The 18160-nt window shown below is 39.9% G+C and overlaps 1 protein-coding gene across 2 annotated transcripts; it reads left to right on the forward strand.

Moving 5' to 3' along the window:
- Positions 1 to 825: 825 nt before the first annotated feature.
- LOC110457241 lies at positions 826 to 17756 on the forward strand. 2 transcript variants are annotated; one of them, XM_021508423.1, is made up of 9 exons: positions 826 to 1291; positions 1797 to 2629; positions 3332 to 3448; positions 5444 to 5707; positions 7036 to 7228; positions 7710 to 7814; positions 13076 to 13260; positions 15399 to 15663; positions 17127 to 17756. In XM_021508423.1, exons 1-9 carry the CDS (start codon positions 1081 to 1083, stop codon positions 17447 to 17449), a joined length of 2496 nt encoding a protein of 831 aa, XP_021364098.1. In that variant the 5' UTR covers positions 826 to 1080; the 3' UTR covers positions 17450 to 17756. The 2 variants fall into 2 exon arrangements, with proteins under 2 accessions (XP_021364098.1, XP_021364099.1); XM_021508424.1 differs by having other exon boundaries at positions 1812 to 2629.
- The last annotated feature ends 404 nt before the right edge of the window (positions 17757 to 18160 follow it).

Here is an 18160-nt window from a genome sequence, read left to right on the forward strand (position 1 = left end):
TGTAATATAGATCCCATATGTATGCCACAGACACAAATATATAGTATATTACGGAATAGAACACACAAATACTGTCAACAGTATCTAGCCGTGTTAAACCTCTAACATTGTTTGAGTAGCCCAAACACCAGACTTTGACATTTTGACAGATAGATGTCTGGTGCTAATTGTTGAAGAACTTGGAAGTGGGTGACCGTCAGTCAGTGAGAGGGATGATATTGGGGAGGTTGACATGTTTCATGTTTGCCTAACATGATTCAGAGTGGGCACTGAAGATGTTAGTCATATATCGATGATGACAGGTATGCAACTGTTGCATCATTATATTGACCAGTGATCAGTTGTATATATGTATATATATGTATATTGTTCATACTCGTGCAGAATACCATCACTCACACTCGCTACGGCATAGGCTCCAATCAAAATGTGAAGTTAAGCTAACATGTTTGACAGGGTCGGAAACTTGAGCGTCTGAACACGAGTTTAACTAAACACTCCGTAAAATGCCCCTCTCCCCCACACTAATTGCATTGCATGTTACCGAATAGCGAAGTAAACCCCTAAAACGTCTCATATAACCTATTTCTCCGCTGTTTTTGTAAACATTACCGAAAGTACCTAGCACCAATCGTACATTGGTAATTTTAACCGATAGGACATCAAAGAAACGTTATCGACGATAACGGTTAACGTTACTTGTATCCAGACTTGACCTTCACCGAGACTTTTACCCCCAACTTATGGGCTCATCTGCAGTAATTAAAATGACCAATTCGGACAGATGATGGGACTTTCACAATAGCATGTTATAAATACTTACCGTGTAATATACTTGTCTGAAATCATGCAAGAAATGACGTTTGGTAGCAAGAGTTGTAAACCTCGTGTTATTTTATTTTACCGGAAATCAAAGTGTGTGAGCGCACGCAGTTTAACCTTTGAACTCAAACGTAAACAACAATCAGAGGTTAACCACGTGTTTATGTGCTCGCGTTGCCACGAAGATGCCTCCACGATTACGCCTCACCGCAAATGGTCATTTCAATATAATGGTGTAGCAGAATATATCAGTAAAGCATGCCGTTGGAAAAGCTTTCTTTCAATGAAGCAAAACGCAGGGCTAATGAAAGGATCGCGGAATGGGTATCGGAAACCAAGGCCGCGGGAATTGTTCGTCTGCAGGACAGATACGGGGCCGTTTTCAAGAAGATAGACTGGCGTGCAGGCCATAGCCAAGCACCTAAGAAAGGAACAAAACTTAAACCCATGCCAGAGCAAGCAAAGAATGGTATTTCTTAAAACTAAATAAGCTTAAACCCTACTCTCCAACCAACCACTTCAGCATTGAATTTGCCTTTAAACTATAGTTGAAAGTTCAGTCAGATTTTAATTGCTTCCAACAATTGCAATATAATTACTTAAATCATGTGTAGCAATTTTATGCAAAGTGATCCGCTACTGCCGTAACCACTGTAGTAGTTAAGTTAAGTGCACACATGATTTATCCCAGGCATCAGATAAGCCTGTTATATGGTATAACACACATTAAACATGTGTCGTAAAAAAATCAGAATATATATTTGTACAGAAAGCACATTTTGTGACATATATATGCAATTGATTATTGAGGCTCGTATCATATATCAGACTTTATATTTTCATATTCATTATCATATTTCTGTCCTAATCAAGGCTAATGGTTTAATTTATATTTAAATATGTTAAAATTTACAACATTAGCCAAGAAGTTGCAATTTGCAAATAAGAATAATCCCATTTGAATTTATTTATAGTTTTAACAACTTCAGAAACAGATAACAAGATGACAGAAGTGGGTCAATTTACACATGATATCCCTCCCAGCAGAATGGGTAGGCACTCTCCCAATCAGAGTCGATGTAAGAGTAGAGAGAGGAGTCGACAAACACCAGAGAGATGCCAGAGTAGCCGGCTCACATCTGAGAAACGGTCAGACTCGAGGAAGCGTTACAGAGACAGTGCCTCTCTCATCTATGGTGACAACAGAAATAACCGAAGTTCCCTGATGGCCAGTGTATGTAGTGATGCCATGTCTCTGATACAAGATGGTGTAGCAAGTGAATGGCAGGATCTTTATCAGGAAACTAAAATCAACACAAAAATCAATGAAAGAACAAGAGCAGAGATGAAGTTTCTGAACTTGAAGACCCCTACCATTGATTACAGAGCTAACAAACGCCAAAGCTATTTACCTGTACGAAAAAGCACAAACGGTCCAACATTTCCTGCAAAAAGAACTTTACAAAAAGATTCAAAGCTGTTAAATATTTTCCCAGCAAATTTTCGAAAGAGAAAAAGAACAATAAGAAATTGGGAAAAAGAAGTTCCATATTTTAAAATTGATGCTGGGGTATTATCGTCTGGTACAAGCAGTGGAACATCAGTAATTATTGGAACAGAAACTATTCAAAATCCATCCGTTGGGGTTACCACTTCGCCTCCAAAAGGCCCGACAGTTGGACTGAAGCCCTTGCCATGCATTGTTACCAAGAACTGTAACCATTCAGTCACACGAGTTTCCAGTCGTCGATTCGACATGTCAAAATCTGGCTTGGCTCTTGCAGTGACGACTGGTCTCAGCCGTGCGGTAAAACTCATATTTTAATCCACACCTAAGTTCCCATTAATGAAGATATATGTTTTTTTCCAGATGCCCTGAATCTATATTATTAAGATTTCAGTAAACAATTTGTTTTACAGAAGTAGTGTTGTCATATAGAAGAAAGAGACCTGTCTAAACTGATTTATTAATAATTAGAAAACCTCTATCAACCAACAAGTTCCCATTGAATCTAAGCATAACAAAATTGAACTTCTGTAATAAAAAAAAAAAGCTTTTACTAAAGAAACACCTCTCTATACTATATCCAGTTTAGAGAGGTATCACTGTAATGTCCTGTTTAGACAGATGTCACTCAAGTGTTTGGCTCATACAGGCATAACTTGTGTCCTGTGGTGTCTTGCTTACGCAGGTCTCACTATAGTGTCTGGTTTAGATGGCTATCACTGTGGTTCAGGATCAGACATATCATCCTTGTGACAGTTTAGACATGTTTTACTGATGTGGCTAGTTTAGACAAGTGTCACTGTCTTGACAATCACTGTGTTATAAGAATCTGAACTGGCAATAATTAATGACAAGTTTTTATTTCTTTCTCTCAGTTAGTTCTAATGAAGTTATATTTGTCCAGAATGGCTGTAAACTTTATGAAAATATGCCTAGAATTTCTTCTTTTACTTTTGTTTTTTCTTCTTTTTTTAATTTAATTGAGAATGCATTCTTTTCTAGAAATCTTCCTGCTTCTCCAGAAGGCAACTAGTATTATCAAGGTCTGCGCACAAACGGTCTACCAACAGTAGTGACAGTAGCAAACAATTCACTCCAGAGAGGGGCACTCCCAAAGGGGTAAGACACTACAAAGGGCTCAGTCATTATACAGTAGAAAGGGGCACTCCCATAGGGGCTAGATATTACAGAGGGTTCGGTCATTATACAGTAGAAAGGGGCACTCCCAAAGGGGTAAGGTATTACACAGGGGTCAGTCATTATACAGTAGAAAGGGGCACTCCCAAAGGAGTATGACATTACATAGGGGCCAGTCATTATACAGTAGAAAGGGGCACTCCCTAAGGGTTAAGGCATTACAGAGGGGTCAGTCATTATACAGTAAAAAGGGTCAGTCCCAAAGGGGTAAGGCATTACAGAGGGGCCAGTCATTATACAGCCAAAATGGGCAGTCATTATACAGTAGAAAGGGGCCAGTCATTATACAGTAGAAAGGGCACTTCCAAAGGGGTAATGCACTGCATAGGGATCAGTTATTATACAGTAGAAAGGGGCACTCCCAAAGGGGTAATGCACTACATAGGGATCAGTTATTATACAGCTTTAAGGGGCACTCCCAAAGGGATAAGGCATTACATAGGGGACATTCAAAATACACTAGAAATGGGCACTCCCAAAGGGGTAAGGCATTACAGAGGGGTCAGTCATAACACAGCTGAAAGTGGCATTAACAAAGGGATAAGGCATTAAGAATAGGGACAGTCATTAAACAGCTTAAAGGGGCACTCCCAAAGGGGTAAGGCATCACATTGGGGACAGTCTATATACACTAGAAAGGGGTACTCACAAAAGTGTAAGGCATTTCAGAGGGTCAGTAATTATACAGTAGAAAGAGGCACTACCACAGGGGTTTAGGCATTACATATCGGGGACAGTCATTTAACAGCAGAAAGGGGCACTACCAAAGGGTTAAGGCATTACATAGGGGTCAGTCATTAAACAGTAGAAATGGGCACTCCTGAAGGTGTAAGGCATTGCATAGGGGTCAGTTATAACACAGCTGAAAGGGGCACTACCAAAGAGGTTAGGCATTTCATAGGGGACAGTCTTAATACAGTAGAAAGGGGCACTTTAAAGGGGTAAGGCATTACCTAGGGGACAGTCTTAACACAGCTGAAAGGGGCACTCCCAAAGGGGTAAGGCATTACAGAGGGGCCAGTCATTATACATCAGAAATGGGCACTTCCAAAGGGTTAAGGCATTACATAAGGATCAATCATTATACAGTAGAAAGAGGCACTCCTAAATGGGTCAGTTTTATAAACCAGGAAGGGGCACTCCTAAAGGGATAAGGCATTATAAAGTGGTCAGTCTTTATACAGTAGAAAAGGGGCACTCCCAAAGGGGTAAGGCATTACAAAGGGGTCAGTCATTATACAGTAGAAAGGGGCACTCCCAAAGCGGTAAGGTATTGCATAAGGATCAGTCATTATACAGTAGAAAGGGGCACTCCAAAAGGGGTAAGGCATTACATAGGGGTCAGTCATTATACAGTAGAAAGAGGCACTCCCAAAGAGGTAAGGCATTACATGTAGGGGTCAGTCCTTAAACAGTAGAAAGAGGCACTCCAAAAGGGGTAAGGCATTACATAGGGGTCAGTCATTATACAGTAGAAAGAGGCACTCCAAAAGGGATAAGGTATTACATATAAGGGTTAGTCATTACAAAGTAGAAAGAGGCACTCCCAAAGGGGTAAGGCATTACATAGGTATCAGTCATTATAGAATAGAAAGGGGCACTCCCAAAGGGGTAAGGCATTACATGGGGGTCATTTTTTATAATACAGTAGAAAGGAGCACTCCCAAAGGGGTAAGTCATTACAAAGGGGTCAGTCGTTATACAGATACACAAGGTGGGAAATCATGAAGTCAACATGTGTGTTGATCAGGTTATATTCTTTACAGAGGGTATCTATCTAGTTTTAAAAAAGCAAATGCAATAACAGATGCAATTATTTAAATCCTCAAATAAGAATTCAGATTTCTCAATGATTAAAAAAGTTGATATAATACTGTAATGTATTAAGGATAATTGTAAACAAATTCATGTTAACAGAAAGTGGCCTTGAGACGTTTCCGGATATTGGTACGAATGATCATGAGTGTTATGCTGATTCTGAGAACTACTGTGAAGACGGTGCAGCAAAACATGCGCAGTGATGTCAAGCGCAAGAAAAAGAAAACAGGAGTGTTAATGGCCTTTGACCCCTCCTACTACAGTTCTGCCACCACTACGTATGGGCACCTGTCTGAGCGCTCCAGGAATGCACTCCAGAAGGTGCCACGGATCCGCACAGAGGCAGACATCAGAGTGTTAACTGTGAGTATGGAGCCCATCTGTTTACAGTTGAACCTTGTTGAAAATGAAAGTTAAATTCTCGTAAAAACATGTCAGGATGATTAAATTAAGAAATATTTTTCATATCATACCTTATCATACATTTGTGTTTTCCTTCAAACTTTTAGACAATACACACTTTTAAACAATGTTAACATGTTGTGACCATGTGGTCATCTCCTTGTTTGAAGAATGAACGAATAATATTGTCATAGGCATTGTATGCCTTTTGTAACCCCAGACCCATTGCAAAGAGTGTTCAGGTCACAGGTATCTGTTTTTATAAGTTCTAATTTCTTTTCTTCTCCATGTGCACATGCAAACTAAGTCGTTATCATGGAACCTACAAAATATAAATTTCATTTAAAAATAAACAATTTCATGAAATATATTGTATTTCAACAAGTGAAATGGATGTCATTCTGGATAACATATATATATTCTTTACATTGTATGTCACATACAAATATGTGATTTTGCAAGATATGCTGTCCTCATAAAGGTGCCTAAGTATGTAAAGTAACATGACCCTTGGTGCAGTATCTGGTCCATAACTTACATAGGTGCAGTACTTTGTACATAACTGACCTAAACGATAAACCTTATTAACCAAGGTCACAGAGGTCAAGGTCAATGATAAAGGGCACAAAAACCTTGTGAAACAAAGCTGTTCTAATAAAGGCACATGGGCGTATGAAATTACTTGATCCTATTTGCAATATTTGATTTGACCCTTTCTGCAATACTTGATTTGACCCTATCTGCAATAATTGATTTGAACCTATCTGCAGTACTTGATCCAGGACTGTTCTAAACTCAGAAAATTAACCAAGGTTACTGAGGTCAAGGTCAAAGGTGAAAATGACATAAAACAGGCTGAACTCAACAAGGCACATAATTATGTGAAGTTTCCTGCAGTATAGTCCACAACTGAACTAAATGCAAAGATATCTTCAACAAGATTCATTAGTTTGGAAATATGTATTATCTAAGTTTCATAATCTTAATCAAAATAAAAAAGGTTTTAAAAGCTTGGCCACAGTGGCACAGGGCATTAAATGTTACTACATCTATCTGGTTCAGTCCGCCCATTTAATATAAAGGTTTTACTTTATACACAAACAATGTAAGTATTAAATATGTCGCAAAGCTTCAAGACCGACTGGTCCCTTTGTCAAGCTACGAAAGAGGCACTAGTCGATCTTGAAATGCTGTAACACCTTTGATATGTACATTAAATCTTTTATACTTTGATTAAGATTATGAAAAAGGGATGTTGATTTCCAAATTTTGATGATTGTTTTTGACAGGAGGTGATGTGTCGCCTACCACTTTTTGCCAAGTACTCGAGGAAGGTGAAAGAGGAGCTAGCCAGATTTGTTTGGTATGATATGCATGAGACTGGCCGTATCATCATCCGCCAGGGTGACATGGGGTCCCGTATGTACTTTGTGGTGTCGGGGACAGTCTCCATCCATCGCACAGAGGTGGATCCTAAGACAGGTGGGAGCAAGGGAAAAAAAGGCACTCATGCTACCCCAGTTGTAGTGTGAAGAAAATGTCTCAATCTGAACTTGTGTCATCTATAAATCTATGTTAAATTGGACCCAACTGTACTGATAAGCTTATAATGAAGGAATAAATAAAATTTAATTTAAAATCATAGGTAATTTATTTACATGAATTTGACTGAAGTCAACATAAGAAATTTCTTCATGTTAAATTCAGGCAAAAAAGTATGACCTGAGAATTAAACCTGAAATGGACATGAATTTTGCCTAAATATAGACATCAAGACTTTTTAATATAGAAAAATTAAATATGATGCCTGAATCCCTTGAAGATAAACTAATAGATCACTCAAAAAGTATATGTTTGTTCTTAATTAAGTTCCCTGAGGAAACGTTTTAAAAAAGAAATTATTTCAACACACAGATCAATTTCAAACAGATGATCAATTGAGAAAATTCTGTTTGTATAACAGGGATAAAGGTAATCCAGCACTTAAGGGATATAGAGATGGGTTCTACATTTGGAGAACTGGCTCTGATCCGAAACATCTCAAGGACTTATTCTGCCGCCTGTAAAGGTAAACACACCATACACTGCTGTCTGTACAGGTAAACACACCATACACTGCTGTATGTACAGGTAAACACACCATACACTGATGTCTGTACAGGTAAACACACCATACACTGCCATCTGTACAGGTAAACACACCATACACTTGTGTCTGTACAAGTAAACACACCATACACTGCTGTCTGTACAGGTAAACACACCATACACTGTCATATGTACATGTAAACACACCATTATAATGACATCTGTAAAGGTAAACACACCATACACTGCCATCTGTACAGGTAAACACACCATACACTGCCATCTGTACAGGTAAACACACCATACACTGCCATCTGTACAGGTAAACACACCATACACTGCTGTCTGTACAGGTAAACACACCATACACTGCTGTCTGTACAGGTAAACACACCATACACTGCTGTCTGTACAGGTAAACACACCATACACTGCTGTCTGTACAGGTAAACACACCATACACTGCTGTCTGTACAGGTAAACACACCATACACTGCTGTCTGTACAGGTAAACACACCATACACTGCTGTCTGTACAGGTAAACACACCATACACTGCTGTCTGTACAGGTAAACACACCATACACTGCTGTCTGTACAGGTAAACACACCATACACTGCTGTCTGTACAGGTAAACACACCATACACTGCTGTCTGTACAGGTAAACACACCATACACTGCTGTCTGTACAGGTAAACACACCATACACTGCTGTCTGTACAGGTAAACACACCATACACTGCTGTCTGTACAGGTAAACACACCATACACTGCTGTCTGTACAGGTAAACACACCATACACTGCTGTCTGTACAGGTAAACACACCATACACTGCTGTCTGTAAAGGTAAACACACCATACACTGCCATCTGTACAGGTAAACACACCATACACTGCCATCTGTACAGGTAAACACACCATACACTGCTGTCTGTACAGGTAAACACACCATACACTGCTGTCTGTACAGGTAAACACACCATACACTGCTGTCTGTACAGGTAAACACACCATACACTGCTGTCTGTACAGGTAAACACACCATACACTGCTGTCTGTACAGGTAAACACACCATACACTGCTGTCTGTACAGGTAAACACACCATACACTGCTGTCTGTACAGGTAAACACACCATACACTGCTGTCTGTACAGGTAAACACACCATACACTGCTGTCTGTACAGGTAAACACACCATACACTGCTGTCTGTACAGGTAAACACACCATACACTGCTGTCTGTACAGGTAAACACACCATACACTGCTGTCTGTACAGGTAAACACACCATACACTGCTGTCTGTACAGGTAAACACACCATACACTGCTGTCTGTACAGGTAAACACACCATACACTGCTGTCTGTACAGGTAAACACACCATACACTGCTGTCTGTACAGGTAAACACACCATACACTGCTGTCTGTACAGGTAAACACACCATACACTGCTGTCTGTACAGGTAAACACACCATACACTGCTGTCTGTACAGGTAAACACACCATACACTGCTGTCTGTACAGGTAAACACACCATACACTGCTGTCTGTACAGGTAAACACACCATACACTGCTGTCTGTACAGGTAAACACACCATACACTGCTGTCTGTACAGGTAAACACACCATACACTGCTGTCTGTACAGGTAAACACACCATACACTGCTGTCTGTACAGGTAAACACACCATACACTGCTGTCTGTACAGGTAAACACACCATACACTGCTGTCTGTACAGGTAAACACACCATACACTGCTGTCTGTACAGGTAAACACACCATACACTGCTGTCTGTACAGGTAAACACACCATACACTGCTGTCTGTACAGGTAAACACACCATACACTGCTGTCTGTACAGGTAAACACACCATACACTGCTGTCTGTACAGGTAAACACACCATACACTGCTGTCTGTACAGGTAAACACACCATACACTGCTGTCTGTACAGGTAAACACACCATACACTGCTGTCTGTACAGGTAAACACACCATACACTGCTGTCTGTACAGGTAAACACACCATACACTGCTGTCTGTACAGGTAAACACACCATACACTGCTGTCTGTACAGGTAAACACACCATACACTGCTGTCTGTACAGGTAAACACACCATACACTGCTGTCTGTACAGGTAAACACACCATACACTGCTGTCTGTACAGGTAAACACACCATACACTGCTGTCTGTACAGGTAAACACACCATACACTGCTGTCTGTACAGGTAAACACACCATACACTGCTGTCTGTACAGGTAAACACACCATACACTGCTGTCTGTACAGGTAAACACACCATACACTGCTGTCTGTAAAGGTAAACACACCATACACTGCCATCTGTACAGGTAAACACACCATACACTGCTGTCTGTAAAGGTAAACACACCATACACTGCCATCTGTACAGGTAAACACACCATACACTGCTGTCTGTACAGGTAAACACACCATACACTGCTGTCTGTACAGGTAAACACACCATACACTGCTGTCTGTACAGGTAAACACACCATACACTGCTGTCTGTACAGGTAAACACACCATACACTGCTGTCTGTACAGGTAAACACACCATACACTGCTGTCTGTACAGGTAAACACACCATACACTGCTGTCTGTACAGGTAAACACACCATACACTGCTGTCTGTACAGGTAAACACACCATACACTGCTGTCTGTACAGGTAAACACACCATACACTGCTGTCTGTACAGGTAAACACACCATACACTGCTGTCTGTACAGGTAAACACACCATACACTGCTGTCTGTACAGGTAAACACACCATACACTGCTGTCTGTACAGGTAAACACACCATACACTGCTGTCTGTACAGGTAAACACACCATACACTGCTGTCTGTACAGGTAAACACACCATACACTGCTGTCTGTACAGGTAAACACACCATACACTGCTGTCTGTACAGGTAAACACACCATACACTGCTGTCTGTACAGGTAAACACACCATACACTGCTGTCTGTACAGGTAAACACACCATACACTGCTGTCTGTAAAGGTAAACACACCATACACTGCCATCTGTACAGGTAAACACACCATACACTGCCATCTGTACAGGTAAACACACCATACACTGCTGTCTGTACAGGTAAACACACCATACACTGCTGTCTGTACAGGTAAACACACCATACACTGCTGTCTGTACAGGTAAACACACCATACACTGCTGTCTGTACAGGTAAACACACCATACACTGCTGTCTGTACAGGTAAACACACCATACACTGCTGTCTGTACAGGTAAACACACCATACACTGCTGTCTGTACAGGTAAACACACCATACACTGCTGTCTGTACAGGTAAACACACCATACACTGCTGTCTGTACAGGTAAACACACCATACACTGCTGTCTGTACAGGTAAACACACCATACACTGCTGTCTGTACAGGTAAACACACCATACACTGCTGTCTGTACAGGTAAACACACCATACACTGCTGTCTGTACAGGTAAACACACCGTACACTGCTGTCTGTACAGGTAAACACACCATACACTGCTGTCTGTACAGGTAAACACACCACACACTACCATCAGTAAAGGTAAACACACCAATAACTACTAATGTACAGGTAAACACACCAGACACTACCATCTGTACAGGTAAACACACCAGACACTACCATCTGTACAGGTAAACACACCACACACTGCCATCTGTACAGGTAAACACACGATACACTGCCCTCTGTTCAGGTAAACACAAAATAAACTACTACTGTACAGGTAAACACACCATACACTGCCATCTGTACATGTAAATACACCATACACTGCCATCTGTACAGGTAATCACACCATAAACTACTACTGTACAGGTAAACACACCAGACACTACAATCTGTACAGGTAAACACACCACACACTGCCATCTGTAAAGGTAAACACACCATACACTGCTATCTGTACAGGTAAACACACCATACATTGCCATCTGTACAGGTAAACACACCGTACACTGCTGTCTGTACAGGTAAACACACCATACATTGCTGTCTGTAAAGGTAAACACACCATACACTGCTGTCTGTACAGGTAAACACACCGTACACTGCTGTCTGTACAGGTAAACACACCATACACTGCTGTCTGTACAGGTAAACACACCACACACTACCATTAGTAAAGGTAAACACACCAATAACTACTAATGTACAGGTAAACACACCAGACACTACCATCTGTACAGGTAAACACACCAGACACTACCATCTGTACAGGTAAACACACCACACACTGCCATCTGTACAGGTAAACACACGATACACTGCCCTCTGTTCAGGTAAACACAAAATAAACTACTACTGTACAGGTAAACACACCATACACTGCCATCTGTACATGTAAATACACCATACACTGCCATCTGTACAGGTAATCACACCATAAACTACTACTGTACAGGTAAACACACCAGACACTACAATCTGTACAGGTAAACACACCACACACTGCCATCTGTAAAGGTAAACACACCATACACTGCTATCTGTACAGGTAAACACACCATACATTGCTGTCTGTACAGGTAAACACACCATACATTGCCATATGTACAGGTAACATGCCATACACTACTATCAGTATAGGTAAACACAAAATAAACTACTACTGTACAGGTAAACACACCATACACTGCCATCTGTACAAGTTCAAGTTCTTTATTTTACTGAAGTTTTACAACTTATGGCAATTACAGATAAGACAAAGACACTCACAAGGACACACTCACACTGACACACACACACATCATCCTAATCATCAAGAACACTCACACTAACTCGCACATCATCATCATCATCATCATCATCATCATCATCACATCATTACATCACCATACACTGCCATCCATATACATCCTACACAGATTTCTGTTAAGTATACATACACCATAATAACTTTGAGTCTTTAGTAACCCTTGATATAATGGTCTTTATATATAGTTAAATCTAGTTATATTGCCATTTTTTGAGAGATGAAATTTAACATATTACAAAGGAGCTGTATTATATACATCATGTAAGACAATTTAAAAGAAGTGCTTTTTATTGAAAAGGAAGAAAATCTGACGAAAAAATTGTTGAGATAGGAAAGGTGACTTTGTTTACTCAGAACACTGTCTTACGTTTGGCTGTGTTGACTCGGGTACAGCAGTAGTTTCTGTTTCATCTTCAGTGGACTCCGAGTTCCTCAGCGTGGACAAGGACCAGTTCAACAAAGTGCTGCGACAAAACTGGGAGGAGAGCTGGCAGAACCGGTACAACTTCCTTATGTCATCACCATACTTCAAGGCGTGGACCAAAGAACAGCTGCGTCAGACAGCTGATGTCGCTCTTACCAAGGAGTACAACAATAACTCGGTACATATCACATATCATTGAAACTCTCCTGAGTGTTGAACATATTACCATGATTACCAACTACTTTGCTGTACTGTTGTAAGCTAGGGAAATCTACGTACAGCCATGTTGTAATAATCGACACATCATAATATTCTGCACATTAAAGTTATTTCTATGATTGTTCGTAATTTTAATACAAACAAGAGGCCCAAGGGCCTTATCGGTCACCTGAGTTATATCATAGGTACTGGTACATGTAGCTTTATTTTATTGTTTAGATGTGATGTGGAAATCAGCTAAGTGAAATACAATACTTGTCATGTCATCAAAGGATAAGAATTTTAAAATATTTGTAAATGTTCCCTTTGGGGCCCCACCCTGGCCCCTAGGGTTGGGGTAGGAATCCCAATTTTACAATTTAAATTCATCTTCCTTCAAGGATAATTCTCACCAAGTAAGAATAATTTCCAAAAGAAAATTGTCAAAATATACCCAAAAGTGTTGTTTCCCTATATAAACTATAGTAAACTTTACCCCGTCCCTAAGGGAGAACGGATAGCTCAGGGGTCCTGAAATTTACAATTTAAATAAAGCCCCTGATCTTTCTATCCATGCAGAGAAAATGACTGTAATACCTCTGAGTCTGGAGAAGAAGATTTTTGAAATATTGGTTAATTTTCCCTTTTGGGCCCCGCCCTGGCCCCTAGGGTTGGGGTAGGAATCCCAATTTTACAATTTAAAACCATCTTCCTCCTCCAAGGATGATTCTGACCAAGTAAAAATAATTTCCAACAGAAAATTGTCAAAATATACCCAAAAGTGTTGTTTCCCTATATAAACTATAGTAAACTTTACCCCCTCCCCAAGGGAGAACGGATAGCTCGGGGGTCCTGAAATTTACAATTTAAATAAAGCCCCTGATGATCTTTCCATCCATGCAGAGAAAATGACTGTAATACCTCTGAGTCTGGAGAAGAAGATTTTTGAAATATTGGTTAATTTTCCCTTTTGGGCCCCGCCCTGGCCCCTAGGGTTGGGGTAGGAATCCCAATTTTACAATTTAAAACCATCTTCCTCCTCCAAGGATGATTCTGACCAAGTAAAAATAATTTCCAACAGAAAATTGTCAAAATATACCCAAAAGTGTTGTTTCCCTATATAAACTATAGTAAACTTTACCCCCTCCCCAAGGGAGAACGGATAGCTCGGGGGTCCTGAAATTTACAATTTAAATAAAGCCCCTGATGATCTTTCCATCCATGCAGAGAAAATGACTGTAATACCTCTGAGTCTGGAGAAGAAGATTTTTGAAATATTGGTTAATTTTCCCTTTTGGGCCCCGCCCTGGCCCCTAGGGTTGGGGTAGGAATCCCAATTTTACAATTTAAAACCATCTTCCTCCTCCAAGGATGATTCTGACCAAGTAAAAATAATTTCCAACAGAAAATTGTCAAAATATACCCAAAAGTGTTGTTTCCCTATATAAACTATAGTAAACTTTACCCCCTCCCCAAGGGAGAACGGATAGCTCGGGGGTCCTGAAATTTACAATTTAAATAAAGCCCCTGATGATCTTTCCATCCATGCAGAGAAAATGACTGTAATACCTCTGAGTCTGGAGAAGAAGATTTTTGAAATATTGGTTAATTTCCCCTTTTGGGCCCCGCCCTGGCCCCTAGGGTTGGGGTAGGAATCCCAATTTTACAATTTGGTAGCCTCATCTACCAAGGATGATTCTGACCAAGTTTGAAAAAATTCCATCCACTGGTTCTTGAGAAGAAGTTGATAATGTAAAAGTTTACGCACGACGGACGACGACGGACGGAAAGTGATTGGAATAGGTCACTTGAGCAAAGTTCAGGTGACCTAAAAATGCACCGAATTATACTAGAACTGCAAAAATTAGTTTTAGAGAAAACATGGATGGCTATATCTAAGTGATAAATTTTACCAATTAATCAACAAACACAGCTTTGGGGTTTTGTTCAGCTAGAAGCTAAAAGACCACTCTGAATGTGTAAACACAAAATTGGAAAATTGGATTGATTAATCTACAAGTGCTTAGGTGCGCCAAATATCCTGACAGCTCTGTAACAATTCTATTCTGTACTGTTGTAGGTTGGAAACCTTTACATAACAAATCTGTTCTGTTGTAGGTGATATTTGGTAATGAGCGAAAGGTTACAAACTGGGTCTACTTCATCCTGAAGGGGAGATGTCGGGTAGTTCAGAAACTCAGTTTGGTACGTAGTAAATCTCCCTACAGGAGGTCATGTCTGACTCTCCCTGGCACACAAAAGGCGGAGGAGACATTGAATACCTTCATGAACAAGCCGTACGGGAAGAGGCAGCGGCAGCTAGCACTCGACACACACTTCCTCACCATCACAACATTACAGAAGGGAGACTACTTTGGTGTTGGTAAGTAAAGGGACCCTTTACCACATCAAATGGCCTCAACATCATCTCTTTATGCAAATGACTGCTTTTTTAAAATTCATATACGTGTCGACACCCTGGTACAAAATACTAGCCGTTTTCTACGAAATTGGCTAGAGAAAATTTCTCTTCAGCTCATTCAGTAAAGTTTAAGATTAGTAATTGGGGGATCCCAGGTTCAACTCCTGCCAGAGGCAATGCAAAAATAATGACCTCGGTTACATATGGTCATGTATTGTGGAAACATTTTTAAATAAAATGCTGGATATGTCAGATAAATTTAATTTTGGCAGAGCTGTTGAAGATCACTTTGTAATTCTCTCACTGTAGCTGGGATTAATCCTCTGGTCATTTACCTCCTATTTTGTAGACTAAATATTGCAAAATTAAATAAGTATTTGATTGGTTAAGAATGCTCTTTAAACAGAATGTGAACCAGGTCTCCAAACTGGAAAGACAATGGCTTATCATGGAGTCTGATAACTTGGTCATTATTTGCAATTATGTCAAATTTGAACGTCGACTTTAAATAGTTAAAATTTACTAAATTACAAATATCCTATAACTGATAGACTGTATCATCTTGCTTCTTTCTATTTAGTTTCAAAATTAACTTTTGTTTTATTTCTGTTTTGTTTTCATTTCATTTTACAAATAACTGTCCAGGACTGTAGTATAGCTAGTCCTACATTGAATTTAACTTCCACATATGAACTGAATAATTTTGTGGCAATTATATTTGCTTCAATGTTAAATCATCAAATACACAAGACATGAACCAATTATATCATCATCATTTCTTATAAGTTGAAAGCATATTAACAGTAGCATTGACTGTTGTATACATCTAACAACAAGAATTCCACAGGAGTGGATGTGTTGCTTGCTCAGCACTTTTAGTAAGAAAAGTGTTTTGGCTCGAGTTATCACGTAAACAGATATGCCAAAAAGCGGAAAGTTAAACTTGACAGAAAACACCTTAATATATGTTGAACATTATTGCTTCTAGCATAACTATACAAAATTTGAAAGGAATTGATCAAAAAATAAAAAAAAGTTGCATTTACTACACAATGCCTTTATTTGGCAATAAAAGGGGCATAACTCCACTAAAAATGCACGTAAACTTCTTAAATGCAAACTTGTTCGAGCTATATTGGTATGCAATATGTGTACCAAGTTTGAGTTCAATCAACCAAAGGGAACTGAAGTTATCGCACGGAAACCTTGTTTTGGACGATGCAAACAACGACACCGACAAAGTAATATACCTATATGACGCCTTGTGTTGCAGGCGACACAAAAATTAAACTGTATTTTACAGATGACGCTTATTTCAGGGTCTGTTAATTTGAAGAGTAAATGCACTAATTATGATTAATCACACTCTGTTATTAACACAAGTTTTGATAAGATTTGCTTCCCTTTTATTTACTCTTCTGTAGGTGAAGACATGAGTGACTGTTACATTGTAACTACCGAAAAGGCAGAAATCCTGTTGCTAAATGCAGCAAGCTTTAGTATCCATTCAAAACGAGAGGAGCTGGAATGTCTCAAGGACAGACGAAATGGTCTCCTGCCCTCGTTCAAGCAACTGCACCGACAGTTTGAGATTAATCGACGATGGTGGGAATACAAGCGGGGTATTGTTTCAGAAGTTGTGCAGCGGCGGTCTATACCCAACAACACAAGCATTGCCGATATCCCCCGATCAATAAGGGAAAGTGAGGGTATTTCACAGTGCTTGGCTGAGGATATAACGAGCTAGTAGTGTTCTACAGTGGAGAGTATATTGTTTGCAGTTGAACATATATACACTCAGGGATTCGCTCACCAAGAATTCTGATAAAGGAATAATGAAAGATTTAGTGTTGATTGATTGAAAGAATGGAAGATACTAAAATAAAAAAGAAAAGCTTAATCAATGTTCTGTTATTTTATCTGTCTATCCATTTGTCCATAATTAGCATCCTATCCATACAGACAGGTTACAGAAGTCTTTTATCAGTAAACATTGACACACAGTAACACGTCAGTCTGTCTAACACACAGTAACAGGTCAGTCTGTCTGACACACAGTAACACATCAGTCTGTCTGTCTGACACACAGTAACACATCAGTCTGTCTGTCTGACACACAGTAACATGTCAAGTCTGTCTGACACACAGTAACACGTCAGTCTGTCTGACACACAGTAACATGTCAGTCTGTCTGTCTGACACACAGTAACACATCAGTCTGTCTGACACACAGTAACACATCTGTCTGTCTGACACACAGTAACACATCTGTCTGTCTGACACACAGTAACACGTCGGTCTGTCTGACACACAGTAACATGTCGGTCTGTCTGACACACAGTAACACGTCGGTCTGTCTGACACAGTAACATGTCTGTCTGTCTGACACACAGTAACACGTCAGTCTGTCTGACACACAGTAACACGTCAGTCTGTCTGACACACAGTAACACGTCAG

The sequence above is a fragment of the Mizuhopecten yessoensis genome, unplaced genomic scaffold (assembly GCF_002113885.1).
Source record: "Mizuhopecten yessoensis strain PY_sf001 unplaced genomic scaffold, ASM211388v2 scaffold9049, whole genome shotgun sequence".
Taxonomy (NCBI): domain Eukaryota; kingdom Metazoa; phylum Mollusca; class Bivalvia; order Pectinida; family Pectinidae; genus Mizuhopecten; species Mizuhopecten yessoensis.

Excerpts from the sequence above, each read along its gene's own strand:
- LOC110457241 (XM_021508423.1), top strand. The coding sequence starts at position 1,081 with ATGCCGTTGGAAAAGCTTTCTTTCAATGAAGCAAAACGCAGGGCTAAT. Across the intron at positions 3,449-5,443 it reads AGAGGGGCACTCCCAAAGGG|AAAGTGGCCTTGAGACGTTT; the intron begins GTAAGACACTAC and ends TCATGTTAACAG. Across the intron at positions 5,708-7,035 it reads CAGACATCAGAGTGTTAACT|GAGGTGATGTGTCGCCTACC; the intron begins GTGAGTATGGAG and ends TGTTTTTGACAG.